Source organism: Dendrobium catenatum, unplaced genomic scaffold (genome assembly GCF_001605985.2).
Source record: "Dendrobium catenatum unplaced genomic scaffold, ASM160598v2 original_scaffold_197996, whole genome shotgun sequence".
NCBI classification, from domain to species: Eukaryota; Viridiplantae; Streptophyta; class Magnoliopsida; order Asparagales; family Orchidaceae; genus Dendrobium; species Dendrobium catenatum.
The window spans coordinates 180,873-196,350 of record NW_021516413.1 but is presented as its reverse complement, the minus strand read 5'-3'; the positions used below and the strand labels follow the sequence as shown (position 1 = coordinate 196,350).

Here is a 15,478-nt window from a genome sequence, read left to right as displayed (position 1 = left end):
GCATAATATTGTCTATAGATTTGAAGTATCACGCCAGAAAATTTCAGACAACAGAACTATATTTAAAAGTACAAAAATTTATAAGTTCGTTGATCGACATAAAATCGATTGGCGATACTCGTCTATATACTATCCAAGAGAAAATGGCCTAGCAGAAGCTTTCAACAAAACGCTGGTGAAATCGCTAAAAAAGATTCTCACAAAGAACAAAAGAAAATGGCATACGAAAATGGCAGAGGCGTTGTGGGTATATCGTACAACTTACAAAACGCCGACCAAAGCCACTCCTTACTCTCTAATTTTTGAAGTTGAATCAGTGTTGCCACTAGAAGTTGAACTTCCATCACTTCGGGTCGCTATCCAGAATGAGCTGACTAAGGAACAAAATGCTCGCCTAAGAATAGAGGAGCTTGATGCACTCGATGAAATCAGGTTGCAAGCTCAGCAGAACCTGGAGATCTACCAAGCAAGAATGATAAAGTCCATTGATCATATAGTGCGTCCTCGATCATTTTAGAAAGGGGAATTGGTCCTGGTGCAGAGAAGACCAATCATCCCGTATAGAAAAATTGGTGGCAAATTCGTATCCAACTAGGAAGCGCCTTTCGTCATCGAGAAGGAATACCAGAGAGGTGCTTATCAACTCATCGATCTGAATGGTCAGAGGCCCATGCCGCCGATCAATGGTCGATACTTGAAGAAATACTATGCATGAAATCGCCCCAAAAAATATTATGCTTAATGAGTTATATTTTTGTACAAATTTTATAAGCATGTACATTTTATATTTTGAAATTCTCCTGTGTTATGAGAATACATTTCAAAATCCTCCTGTTAGACTGGGGGCAATTTAAATATTTATTCGGGTCGACATCGCGCTGCGTGACGAGATCCCCAAATAAATATTTAAAATTTCAAAATTTTAAATCTATTCTACTCTAAAATGTCCCTGCGAGACAGGGGGCATTTTAAATATTTATTCGGATCGACATTGCGCTGCATGCCGAGATCCCCGAATAAATATTTAAAATTATCAATTCAAATGCTCTTTTATGCTAAAGAATACAAAAATTTCTTTTTCAAAGTATATGCAGATGATCTTTAAAAAGTTAAAGACACCACCTTCTCCTACAAACCAAGCACAAAAGTCGAGAAAGGGACTTTTATGGCTACACACTCCTACAAATTGAGCCGGAAAAGCTTGAAATCTTTAAACAGCCTGAAGCTTAAGATTCGAATGGGTGTAAGAGGTCGGATCCAACAAGCCCAAATATGGCCGGATCGCTATCAGCTCTGTCTACTCAACATGCCATAAGAAAGGCCATAGTAGTGGAACCCCAACTTCCATCAACCCGTCAGTAAGGACTGTAGGAAGAACGAAGGCCAATTTGACTCGACAAGTTCAAATGATCGTAGTCTATTAAGTTCTCCTAAATGACTAGAGAATCAAAGTTCCAATGGGAAGCTGAGTCTCGAGCAACTACCAAATGTTCGTAGGCTCCCAAATCTACAACCACAAAGGATGACTCCATATTTGCCAACTTCAGCAAAATCAGCATTGGGAAGCGCAATTCTCATAGCTCAAGTCTAAAGTCTGAATGGGTGTAAGAGGTCGGATCCAATAAGCCCAAATATGGCCGGATCGCTAGCAGCTCTATCTACTCAACAAGCCATAAGAAAGGCCGTAGTAGAGGAACCCCCATTTCAACAACCAAAGAATAAAGAGCTGTCAAATCCCAGCTCTCCCGATCTGATAAACTCAAGTGATTGAGATTAAAGCTTTCTCAAGTGGTTAAGGATCGAGATACTACCTACGTTCGTACTATCAACTAAATTCAGAACTTGCAAATCCTTCAACAAATCCGTAAAGCATAAAGCAAGGATCGATGAAATTATTCTTCAACAAATCCATCAAAGCACAAAGCAAAGGACCGAAGAAAATTATCCCAAAGTTCACACAAATCCTTAGGCTGAACTAAAAGGATTCGTCATCAACAAATCTGATATGCATAAAGCTCTAGACCGATGACTTTTCGCCACTGACCTAATATAAACCTAAGGGTTTAGGTCACCGATATCTTCTCCTTCAACAAGCCAGCTAAAGAAAAAAAGCGTAGGGCCGAAGGTACAAAATCCACCTGACAAGTCAGTGAAGACAAATCAGGCAATTCTCCGTCAATGTTTATAACACAAAGCACAAGGTAAAAGAAATTAATATCTCAAACAATCTATTGATACATCCAAGAGATCTATGGAGAAAGAAAATCTTAATGTAACATCCAAACAGGTTTTTGGAGATCCACTAAACGAAAATTCCAGTCTGACATCCAAACAAACTTTTGGAAATCCACTAAAAGAAAATAGCGTGACATCCAAGAAAACTCTTGGAGATCCGCTAAATGAAAGCCCTAATGTGACATCTAAAATAAATATCTAGAGATCCATAAGGTCAATTAGCATACAACAAACGTGTTTCGCTCCAGACTCGTACCACATTTGTTGGAGGGCATTTGTTGACATGTATATGATAGCCGAAATGAAATAAAATTTTTTTTCACGTACCTATTCGGACGTGCGGCCACGATCCTAGCACTCGTCGATGTCGCCTCATGCACGTCCTTCGCACGACCCTTATGTCGTTAAAATGAGAGGAAAAGAGGCAGAAGCTCTCACTCGTTCTCCCTCCCTTGTTCGACTTCGCTCCTGCAATTTCTTTTCCCTGTCCGAGAGAAAGTTACGACATTCTGATCGAAGGCGACGACGGGAGCTCACTATGACGTAACTTTCTCCCTTTGCTTCTTCGACTCCCTCCTGGGCGTCCGACTTCACTACCCGCTAGCCTCCCTTCTCTATCGGATCGGAGTTATGACATTTTGATCGGAGGCGACAACGGGAGCTCACAGCTTCGAAGGCAACTTTCTACCTCGGTGTCGCTTCTCCGGCCCTTCGTGGCGTTCGACTTTGCTTCAACGACTACATTCCAGTCCAGTTGGATCGGAAGTTACGGCATTTCTCAATCGGATATAGCAACAGAAAGCCCACTCACTATGAAGTAACTTTCTCCCTCTCGTCAGCTTCTCTGGCTCCCTCTTCGCTGTTCGACCCTGCCCCTTCGTCAACTTTCCCTTCTGTCTGATAGGAGCAAGCGACGGGAGCTCGCCTGTGACAGTAACTTTCTCCCCTAACACGCGCTCCGTCGGCTCGATCCTGTGTATCCGCCAAATCAGAGAGAGGAGAGGGAGAGATGTAATTTTTTTTATTTTTTTATTATAATTAATTTAATTAATTATATTTATTATTATTAATTATATTTAATTTTAATTAAATGATTATAATTAATTATAATTAAATTTAATTGAAATTAATTTTATTTAATAATTTTTAATTATTATTAATTAGTATTAATTAATTATCATTTATTAAATTTAATTAATATGAATTAATTATAATTAATTAAATTTAATTATAATTAATTATTTTTAATTAATATAAATAATTATAAATTAATATAATTAATTATGAATAATTATAATTAATTAATTAAATTAAATTAAATAATAATAAAATTAAAAATGCCCTTGCCTCGGTTTCCATACCCTCCACCGCCGACGATCCTGACGACTTTCCCAAGGTATAAATATCTAACTTAAATCCTGCACTCAATGCGCTTGACGCACCGGTGGATCCCCTATACGCACTCTTGTAGCACGGTGGGGGGAAATCTGACGCGGTAGGTGCGACGAGGCGGGTAAGCTCTATACATGCTCTTGTAGCGTGGTGGGGACTGTCCTCGACCTCAACATCGATGCCAACGACTACTACGCAAATGTATGATGTTCCAAATCCCATTTTCGACATTTGCAGCGGACTGGAGAACCACCTATACGCGCTCTGGTAGCACGGTAGGAGGGAGCCCGGTGCGATGCATACGACGAGGTGGGTAAGCCCTATACACGCTCTTATAGCGTGGTGGGGAGTCACTGGTGTTCTGGTACGGGTTCTATGAAGGCCCCATACACGCTCTTGTAGCGTGGTGGGATGAAAATTTGTACGGTCGCGGTGTCTAAGGACACCTACCATGTACACTCGAGTAGCGTGGTGGGAAGGCCCAGCTCCCCTACATTTCCCCCAAACGGGGGATATGCCGGGGTGCTGCCGAAAATTTCATTGAAATACACAAGACATAAACAATTTGAAGATATCATTTGAGCAGCAATCCGAAGGACAACAGAGGGCTCGTACTTGAACTGAAAGGACTTCAAAGGACCCTGGACAATCACTTGATCTTTCACTCTGAACTCAAAACTAGAACAAGTTGTAGACAACAAGAACTTATGTATTTGGACTTAAATTGTATGACACCAAATGAAATTTGGATTTGCGAGCATTAGATTCAAATATTGATGAACTAATCATGACAGTAGAAGACTTGAATGAATGTGGAAGACTCATACTGAGTTTGAATTCAAGTCTGAATGGAACTGAACTCGAACTCGAACATATATAAAGAACTCAAGCTTGAATCATATACAAGAAGATTTGAACAATAAAGAACCTGAATTTTCAATCACAACAAAGGATTCAAGGAGCTTGAGATTGAATGGGATACAAAGAGCTGAACCCATAACAACATACAAGACTCAAGCATAAATTGAACCTTGAACTCAAGTCTGATGGAACACATAAGATTAGGCTTTGGATGAATGAACAAATCAAAGTCTAAATACACAGTTCTCTAAGCTAACAACAAGTTGCAAGTGGAAGATGAAATCCCGAGGCACACGAAAGATGAATGTAACGAATTCCTACAATAGTCCCCACAAAGTCAATGCACCATACTTATAAGAATCAACGGACAGTTGTAAGGTGTACGAGTCCTACCCATATATAGCAATCAAAGACTCATGCCTACAAGCAAGATCAAATACATCAAAGCAAACCACCCGAGATTGGTGAAAGGGTGGATATGATGCAGAAACAATGGGTCTTCTACAAACATTTTCAGGAGGTCGTAGTAGATACAGCGGTCCCCTGCAAATGGATACTTATGGATAACAACAGTGTATTATAAGTACAATGAATCACTGTGGACACGAGTATGGATATCACCTATGACAGTGGTGATCAAGATCTTCAAGTACGTCGGGTACAAGGGCAACCCGGTGTATGAAAGAGGACCGTCCCCTGTAAACAAGTACAATTAGCAAAAACACCTGAGATTGGTGAAAGGTGGATACGATACTGATGTAAATGACCCTTCTACAAACAATTCCAAGAGGTCGTAGTGAATACAATGGTCCCCTGCAAATGAATACTTGTGGATAACAATAGTGGATACCTCATGGGTACAACGAACCACTGTGGGAATAAGCACATATATCGCCTACGACAACGGTGATCAAGATCCATTAGCATGTCGGGCATAAAGATAATTATATATATGAAAAAGGACACCCCCTGGCAGAAAGAAAGGGATGTTCCCAAGCCTCTTCTTAGTCTTATACTTAAGAAGAAAATAGTTCTAGTGCCCGTAAACACTGGAAATAACAAGTTTACTACACTAAAGATCCTGAAAAAGAGCTCTTTTCAAGGCAACAATAACTGATTTCAAAGTCTAGAAGTCCCTCCCCGGTGAATGAGAAAAGGGGAGTCAACATCAAGATGAGGAGATGCGTCATAACATCAAGATCATATCGCCACCAGATCCGCAACACTCGTATTAGCATACAGAAAGCGTGTATATGATCTCAAATGAGAAGTGTGCATCCAAATGACAATTACCTACACAACTACAACTATTTCAAGCTACCCTGCACGTGCACCGTAGCTTGTATACACATAGGTACACAAAGGGGTATATCAAATCAATGAAATTTCTTAGCACCCGTATGGGCCCGGACGAGCGTGTTATTGGTACACACGTGACGCCTAAGGATGCTGTGTGGGTCAATAAATAAATTCAAGTTCGAACCTGATCCTTCTATACGGATCAATAGAAGTCGACAGGGTTCGAACTCTCAAACAAATACACGGTTGTGACGACCGGTGTATTTGTTTTAATACATTCATATTAAGACTTCAAGGCTTATAATCAAGATAATTCACTAAACAAAGGCATGAAGCCTACAAAACCCGATCCTCCAAAACAGATAAATAGGAGTAGATAGGGTTCAAACTCTCGGATAAATATGCGGTCATGAATTTCACCGGAATATTTATTTTATACATTCATATTAGGCCTTCAAGGCCATTAACAAAGAAAATTTACAAACAAAGGCACAGCCTACGAGAAACCCGATCCTCGGACAACAGCTCAGCCAAGTCGACAAGGTTCAATCCAAAAATAGAAATGACCCCAAATACCCCGATGATGACTGCGTTGAACGAAAATCTCAACCGGAAGGGTTCATTCCAAACATTTTAAATGCCTCCAAAAAATTCACTCAAAATCCAAAAATCCAAAAATTCCACAAATTCCAATTCCAGATATTTAAATTCGAACTCATCCATCAATCACTCAAAGCAAAATCCATCCATCCTCCGCAACAGTTTGCCGAGGTGGACAAATTCAAATATAACTTCAGCTCACAAAGAGCTAATGCCTAATCGAAAATATCACTATGATCCATTCTCAAACAATCTCCTGCCAGTAAGGACGTGGTACGTGTCCTCTAACAAAAGCCGCTAAATGGCACCGTAGGATAAACGGTTATGACCCGGGGCCCTCTGAACCGAGTGGTTTTGCCGCCAAATGGCACCACAAAATACCAGTTATGGCCAGAGCCAATACGTTCCCTAGTGGTATCAAATCCTTGAGATATGAATCAATAGGATATGATCGATAGGGCACAAAGTCCTCTGTTAGCTAAGGTGAATTCAAATTTGTCCCCTTAGGCAAATATCTATCCCAGGTCTACAAGATCCCCTTGGACGAAGCAACCCATGGCTGCCGACAATGATCCTTCTGTCAGGTTTGGTCGACTACCTCCTCTGACTAAGTAGACCAGGGACCACGATGGCCCGGGATGACGGAACCATGGGATCTTGATCGGGTCCATCATCCATTCCCCCACCATCCGCTTCTTGATTTTCAAATCCAAACCCATGGTGCTACTATATGCCAGATAACACGTATTATCTACATATCTGATTGACGACTAGCCTTAATCGAAAGTTCTCTCTCGCTATCGGGAGGGGTAATTAACTATAGGGGCTTGCGCCTACAGGAAACCAGAACTCAGATCATAAAGTCCTCGCAAAATGAGGGCGAAATCTCTGGGTAGTTATCTATAAACACATCTGCCTTCCCAAAATTTACCCCGGAACTTATTTTGTTAAAACTCTCTCACCGAATCAAAACAAAAAAGCAGCAAATCAATGCGCGGCGGGGAGGCCGGGGCTGAATTTTCGGAGCCCACAACAAACCCATCTGCCTTCCCAAAATTTACCCCGGAACTTATTCCATTAAAACTCCCTCGCCCAAAAGAAAAGCTAAAAATGCGCGGCGGGGAGTCGGGGCCGAATTTTCGGAGCCCACAAATGTTCATAGTAGACACTTGATAAAAGTTTCTTGAAAATGAAGAAAAACTCTTACCCGTGGGAAGAACCTTGCAGAGACCATTCAATAGAAGTCTCTTGTTTTATGGACATAATTGCACTCAATCTTTACCACTATTTGTTTGGCACCAATCAAAGAATTTATATATACTTCTGTAAGGAGGAAATTTAAAGAGCATGATTTAAGATAGACTGAAAATTAACCAGGCAGTAGAAATGAGAATATAAATTATAAAACAACAATTAAAATTAACCTAAATAGGTGACATAAGGACCAAGCAAGAGAATTGTAAAAGATATAACAATATGAAAAAACTTATATTAGGAATCAATTTGTCTCTTTTGTCTCTCATAGCAATCTATCTTTAAAGATTAACAATTCTTTCATCTTTTAGATTTCATCATTTTATCAAGTTAAAATTTATTTTGTTTATTACTTTATTCTCTTTAACCATCTTAACTTATATGTCATTCCAATATCCAATATTATAATCATTCTTTTAAAATTATTCTTTCTAATTTTTTCATACATCCATCTTAACATTCTTGTTTATGCCATATTTAGCTTAGATTTTAATTTTTATTTTACAAACTAACATTTGGATTTATAACATCAGTAGCTTATTTATAGCTCTATACAATTTATCTATAAGCCTTTATTATATCATCTTATTAAATAAAACTCTTGAGGTGTTTCACTATTCGAAACATCTAGCCTTAACTCGAGAAGTTATATCATATACATCTCACTCTTTTATATAATAGATCTAAGATATTAAACCTATCGCACTTGGGTATCCCCTAATCTTCTAATAATATTAAATAATAATTATTAACAACATAGGAATTAAAATTATAAATCACATTCTCGATCTTTATTCTCCTAATTTTGAAGCTTCTATCTTCTCAACATTTTTGCTATTATACTAATTTTAAACTTACTCCAGTGGATGCCTCAAGACTTATAATTATATCATATCCATTAAGTATTCAACAAGGCTCCTTGATTTCAAAATTCTTTGTAAGCACCTTCATAATAAACACAAAAAGACATGGACTCAATATTGATCATTGATATAAAATTTAGTAATTAAAAATTGTTGGGTTACTTCACAACTATTTCTAATATTAGTTAGTGCTCCTTCATAAATATTATTAATATCATAACATATCTTTGAAAATTATTTTTCTTCCTTAAAAACACTAAATTAAATCCCTTGATAATTGATCATATGTATTCTCAAGATTGATAAAGTTATATGAAGATCATTTCCTTACACTATGTGCTTTATTAACATTCTTAACACAAAATTGCTTTTATAGTAGATAATGCTCAAAAAAAATTTCTCTTAAATTGATTTTACCTTTTTTAAGCCTATATTTTATTAATCACTATGTGAACTTTTACTTGCACGACCTACTTCAAATTATTTTATCTTTCATGATGGTTGATGTTTGAGGGTTGTAGGAAATAGTGCAAGAAGTGGGTCTTGATAATAAGAACTGATACATGTAACAAATAAAAAAGAAACTAGTAGAAAGATGACTTTAGAAATAGAAAAACAACAAGAAAACCCAAGAAAATGGAGAACCTGATACAATCAAGAATGAATTGCAATTAGAAGTGTCAATTGAAAAGCCATGTAATAGCCATTTTTGTGGAATGCAATAGATGTATGACCCGGTTCTTGATGATTGAAGATGAAAGGAAGTTGCCGTCCTCAAGTGCTGAAAGTTTGGAAGAAGATGGTCTCGTTGAGAGAACAGGAAGAGGCTGAAGGTGTAGAAGGTTAACGGAGGAGAGAGCAGGGTGGAAGAAAAAAAGTCTCGGTGGGGAAGACTTTTAACTTCCCACCATTCTTGATGTGAACAGCTGCCAGCTTTAGGTGCGGGGGGCGGGGGGGTGGGGTGGGAGGGGATGGGAAAGAGAGGTCTCGTTGTAAGAACAAGAACAAACTTGCTGGAGGCTGGCGGTGGAGAGAGCAGTTGGAAGAAAACTTATTTGGTGGAGAAATCATCATGGAAGGGAAAGGGGCAGTGAACAGCTAGAGATGTTTCTTGTAGGTGCTTGGGATTAGAGCAACAAGAGCATCATTGATAAGCTTCTTAGCATCTAAGAATGTAGGGCACTTTTAGAGTAGGTGTAGGCTGCAAAAGAGGAAGAGGAAGAAAAATAACTAATTTTAATTTCATAAATCTTTTATTACAACATGAGAGATATTTATACTAATTTGTGTAGACCAATTTTACAATAAAAAACTGGCATGTCTAAAAAAAAACTTAAAGTGGGATCATAAAAATAAAATAGTACTTGCAACATATGTATAGACCAATTGGGCTAAATCATTTGGTTTGCATTTTATTTTGCTAAAAGGTGTATCGCTGTGCTCTGCAAGTTATATTGTCGATGTGAAATGTTTTAAGTTTCTTCTTCTTCTCTAGTAGACTTTTATATTTATATATTGGTATGTCATGTTTGTAGACCATGCTTCACACTATAATAGTACAATCTTAGGATACAATAAAATATGTTCACATCTAACAATTGTCCCCTTCAACCATTCCATCAAGGATATACTTGGGTCTACATATTGAACAAACTATAAATTTTTTAATGTTTCAAGAGAAATAGCTACATTTTTTCCGTCACCCCCTTCTTTAAACTTCTCTAGTAGAGTTTTGGATGAAATTTTCAACATTGCTCTACATTGTAACCTTTTATTTTACAATGACCATAATGAAGAACGGATTTAGAGGATGATGGTTTAGGATTGCCGTCAATACAAAGTAAGTACCAGCATAAAATTCAGTTTTTTTTTTTTTGACAAGTTAAATATTTTTCAATTCAAAGATCTGCCTGCTTTTGGTTATCCTAAACAAATGCTGTTGTGCATGTTTCTGCTAATCAATCACTTGCCAGAAAAATTGTTAAGAAGTCCCACAAAAACAGCAGGCTCAAACAAAAAATGAGAGAATAGTTCAAACCAAACAAAATTTGCTTTTACACTAGCCTGAGTAAGAAATATATAGCTTTCCACCCTTCCAACATATAATTAGCTAAGCCTTTGTGAGAGATGGTGGGTTTCCAAGCTATTACTGAATCTCTACTGTACGTATTAAATTCAATATCTTCAATCTCCAGTTCCTACTCATCAGATTCAACTATATTATATTCAGCTAGCCACGTAATATCACAATTATCAAGCACAAAAAGAATTTGAATAACCTTTTGATTTGTAGTTAAATGCCATAATTTAGCCATCTAATCATCAGATACATATGAACTTCAGGTCCAGAACCTAAAGCACAAGCTTGTGGTGTTAGGAGTTCAACAACCATTAGAGAGAAAAGGTTTTCTTTCTAACAAATTATAGTACAAAATCTGGAGAAAGCGCTGGATAAATGGGTAAAGACATAATAGTCCGATCAACCAAAAAAAAAATCCATGCAGGAAGATAATGAAAGAACTCTAAGGGCTGTTTGGTAACGGATTTGTACTCGGATTTACGCCGGATTTACAGTAAATACTACCAAACAGTTTCAGAGCGCCATGTAAATCCTAATCCCACGTAAATCCAAGATTTACGGCGTAAATTCAGGATTTACTAAATCTCATTGTTCGGTAGATTTATGAATTTACTGACTATGGAGCTTGAGAGCGAGCTAGCTAGCTAGCTCCCGTCTTGAAAGTCTTGAAGGAAGGAGGAGGCAAAGATAGTTACATATGCAATATGCAGCGTGCGAGCTCCTGTTGTGACTTCCGATCCAATGGCTTCGAAGGAGGCGAAGCAGCGAATGAGCGAGCTCTCGTCGTGCAAAGCATGCACAACACGCGAAGCCGAAGCAGCTAGGAAAAAAATGGAGATGAGGAAAAGCAACCTAGCAGGAGAATAAGATGAAAAGCAAACCCTAAATGGACTCCCAAATTAGATTAGTTAGTTTTAATTGAATAATTAGTAGTATAATTATCATTAAATTAATTTAATTAATATTAGTAATTTATTGATTATTATAGTTAATGGTAGTATAATTGTCAATAAAATTATTTAATACTTAAATAATTAATTAAATCATTGTTATAAATATTAGTTAAATAATTTGCAATTTCAAAAATTAGTTAATTAACTAATTAGAATTTATGAATATAATTAGATAATTAGTAATAGAAGAAACAATTTCCTAATCAACACCTAAGTAATTAATTTGATTATTAGTAATAATTAAGCTAATTTTTAATTAAATAATTTATCATTATAACTTATTAAAGATAATTAAATTTAAAATTAATAGGTAACTCATAGTTAATATGTAAATTAAATTCAAAGCACATTAAATTTAATTTCTAAATGAACGAACTACCTTAAATCCTTGATTACATTGTCAAATAGTTTATAAGGATTTATCGGGATTTAGCATATTTCATACCAAACAATTTTCTAGATTTAACACCCTTAGAATTTACTAAATCCAGATTTACAATACTTACTAAATCCCACTAAATTAAATAAAATCAGATACCAAACAGCACCTAAGCATTATCAAAATTAGGTCGTAATCAAGAAAAGTTGAGTTTAAAAACGAAAGAATGCAGTTGTGAGACTTATGATGTAGATCCATATAACTTTGGGTGATATCCTCAAGGCTCATGCTTCGGAAAATTTAGTCAACTTAAAAAAAATTAACATCAGGAAAAGCGCATTGGCTTGCATGGATACCAAGTTTAGTTATCCATTTTAATACGTTAAGGGCAAAAAGCTTCCCGACCTTCCAAAGAATCTCTTAGTGGCTGAATGAATTCGGTAAATTCCATGTCGTCAAGTGCTTTAAAAACATCCTCTGCGTTGATAGTTTGTCTCCTAGATTCCTTGCAAATGTCATTTGCCCTGCACCAAATGGGACACAAGAAAAATCAGGGAAGAACACAGATATACTTTCACTTTGATGTAGTCAAATACACAATAACTAATAAATTCCTTTTTTCAGAGGCACATCGCAACAAAGAATTAAATTGAGAATGCTTCGAGCTAAAGAAAATCCAGAAACCGTCCGAAAGGATAAACCTAGAAAAACCCAGCTGAAAGCGGATAGAGATGGAAGCAAGTGGCTTACGTGGCCGAAAGATAGTGGATGAATATTCGGGCACTCTCAGAGAAGGCTATAAGCGCGTCCTTGTGAAGCATCATCTCCTCGTCTCCAACTTCACCGGATTTGGCCTTCTTGCTGGAGGCTGACGAAAGTTGGAAGAGTTTTTCCTTCACCACTCGCCGTACAATAGTCTTCGGTAGCTCCTCAACTACGGTAGATGTCGCAGGCGTAGCGGCCGTGCCATCCCAAGCTTCACCTTTCGCCATGGATCTCACTCCCTCTCTAGCCCCAAACTTTTATTTGTTCCGGTGAACATAAGCTACTCTACTTTGGGCCACCAATACACTTAGCATGAAGAAAAGTGGCCGACCCGACCCGCTGTTTTTTGGATTCTAACGCATGCATTTTTTTAAATCCTTGACGAGCCGAACAACATCTCATCACCTTTTCGATATATTTCAAATACCTAGCAAATACCGAGTTGTACCTAGTTTTTTCTAGCAATACCGAGCAAATACCTAGCAATACCGAGCAAATCCTGAGCAAATACTGAGTTGTACCGAGTTGTACCTAGTTTTTTCTAGCAATACCGAGCAAATACCTAGCAATACCGAGCAAATCCTTAGCAATACCGAGCAAATACTGAGTTGTACAGAGTTGTACCAAGTTTTTTCTAGCAATATCGAGCAAATACCTAGCAATACCGAGCAAATCCTTAGCAATACCGAGCAAATCCTGAGCAAATACGGAGTTGTACCTAGTTTTTTCTAGCAATACCGAGCAAATACTTAGCAATACCGAGCAAATCCCTAGCAATACCGAGCAAATCCTGAGCAAATACCGAGTTGTACCGAGTTGTACCGAGTTGTAGAAAAACTCGGTACAACTCGGTATTTGTATAGTTTTGGTCTTCACAGAGCGGTATTTCTCGTTTTTGCAAAGCAATACCGAGCAATACCGAGAAAATCGCGAACATAGCATTCCCGGGTTCCGCTCCGGGTCAAGTCGTCGGGCCGCGCGGTAAAGAGTAAGAGCACGTGGCGACATGTTATTAGCGGCCGAACGTACCTCTACGTCAGGTCAGAGGACATAATAATTGTTCCTCTAGCCCCTGGTTCTGAGCTCTCGCTGGGTTGAGCCAAATTGGTACGGCGTTGGCAGCTAAAAGAAAGGATGAAAACCTTCCAGCCTTTAATTCTTTTACCAAACTAACCTCCCTCTTTTCTCTAGCTAACAAAATATTTGTGATAAATAAAACTCTGAAAAAAATAAAAATATTATAGCAAGACCATATATGAATTCAGTTTTTTTATTTAAAAAACAAATACATAAGTAAAAAAGAATATATAATGGAAGTCATATTTTAATTTCTTATTTTTAATATCACATGTTTCAATGAAAATTTAGATTTGATAGGTCAATTATATAATTTAAATAATATTTATAAAAAATAAATAATAATTGATATACTATCAACAAATTATCTTGATCGGACATGAATCTCGAGGAATAAAATTAAGTTGAAAACTTCTAAAATTAAATATAGGATCATATGAACTTCGATTTCAGCAAACTTGTAGTCGAATTGATCGTCCAAATGAGTCTGAATCGAAGACCTGAAGCGCTATTGGAAGGATCAAACCAAAATTTGGATTACCAAACAGTTTTCAAACGTGACATACTTATAGTCGAATTAAGCGGCTCGACGAGATGAATCCAACGAGCCCAAGATCGAAAAATTCCAATATCATTAAGACCTTTAAATGTCTGACAAATGGTCCACGATCCAGGGATTCAATTTCAGCTGTCTATCTGAACCACTCCACATTTGCCCTTGATCCTCTTCCTATTTACGGGTCATGCCATCCTTAAAAAACTATAAATAGACATCTCATTTCACTTGAGAGGGGGTAGGGGGAGGAAGAGGCAAGAAGAAGAAGAGAAGAATGAGAAGAGAAGAGAAGGAGGATATGAAGGAAGAAACTCCTCGACCACAGCCGGAATTCTGTCCGACTTCCACGGGATGCCGGAATTCTATCCGACTTCCACAGTGACGCTGAAATTCTGCTCGACTTCCATAGCACGCAAGAATTCTATCCGACTTCTACAATAACGTGAAATTTTTCCTCAACTTCTACGAGACGCCAAATTTCTGTATGACTTCCACGAGACGCCGAAATTCCGTCTGACTCCCAAAGTGACGCTAGAATTCTGCCCGACTTTCAAGTGAAGCCGAAGTTCTGTCCGATCTCCAAGTGACTTTGGCTTTTTGTCCGAACACCATCTAATATCAGAGTTCTCCTCGTCCACCGACTTACGTCAGACTTCTACCCGATGTCGGACCTCCACTCGTCACTAGATTTCCATCCGACGTCGGACTTCTGCCAGTTGTTGGATTTCTGTCAATTGTTGAACTTCTACTTGACACAGTTCTTCCGACCTCTGTCGCCCGCCAACTACGATGACCTACGTCGCCCACCGACTACAGTCCTTCCGACCTTCGTTGCCCGCCAACTACGGTCCTTTTGACTTACGTCGCCCACCGACCATAGTCCTTCTGACCTCCGTTGCCCACCGACTACGGTCCTTCTAACTTACATCACCCACAGATTATAGTCCTTCTGACCTCCGTCACCCGCCGTCTATGATCTGCCAACTTGCATCGCCCATCGACTACGGTCCTTCTGACCTAACAAACACGTCAATAGTGACTCTTTGTTTTCTCATGATGTACTTCATATAATGTACATCAAGCCAAGGCCTTCCCCCTAAGGAAGGGCCTCAATTGTAATCAACCAAAAATAATAGTGGATTCATTCAAATTGGGCTAGGCCCT

At 38.1% G+C, this 15,478-nt stretch overlaps 1 protein-coding gene across 1 annotated transcript in view; it reads right to left on the bottom strand.

The window, feature by feature from the left end:
- LOC110094123 (DNA polymerase epsilon subunit 3) overlaps positions 1 to 12,949 on the bottom strand; it is a 29,227-nt gene extending 16,278 nt beyond the window's left edge. Inside the window, exons 1-2 of the mRNA XM_020819285.2 lie at positions 12,667 to 12,949; positions 12,322 to 12,440 (exon numbers count right to left, since the gene is read on the bottom strand). Of these exons, the coding sequence (XP_020674944.1) occupies positions 12,322 to 12,440; positions 12,667 to 12,908 (361 nt within the window). The 5' untranslated portion in view covers positions 12,909 to 12,949. The remainder of the gene's footprint in view (positions 1 to 12,321; positions 12,441 to 12,666) is intronic.
- Positions 12,950 to 15,478: the final 2,529 nt, after the last annotated feature.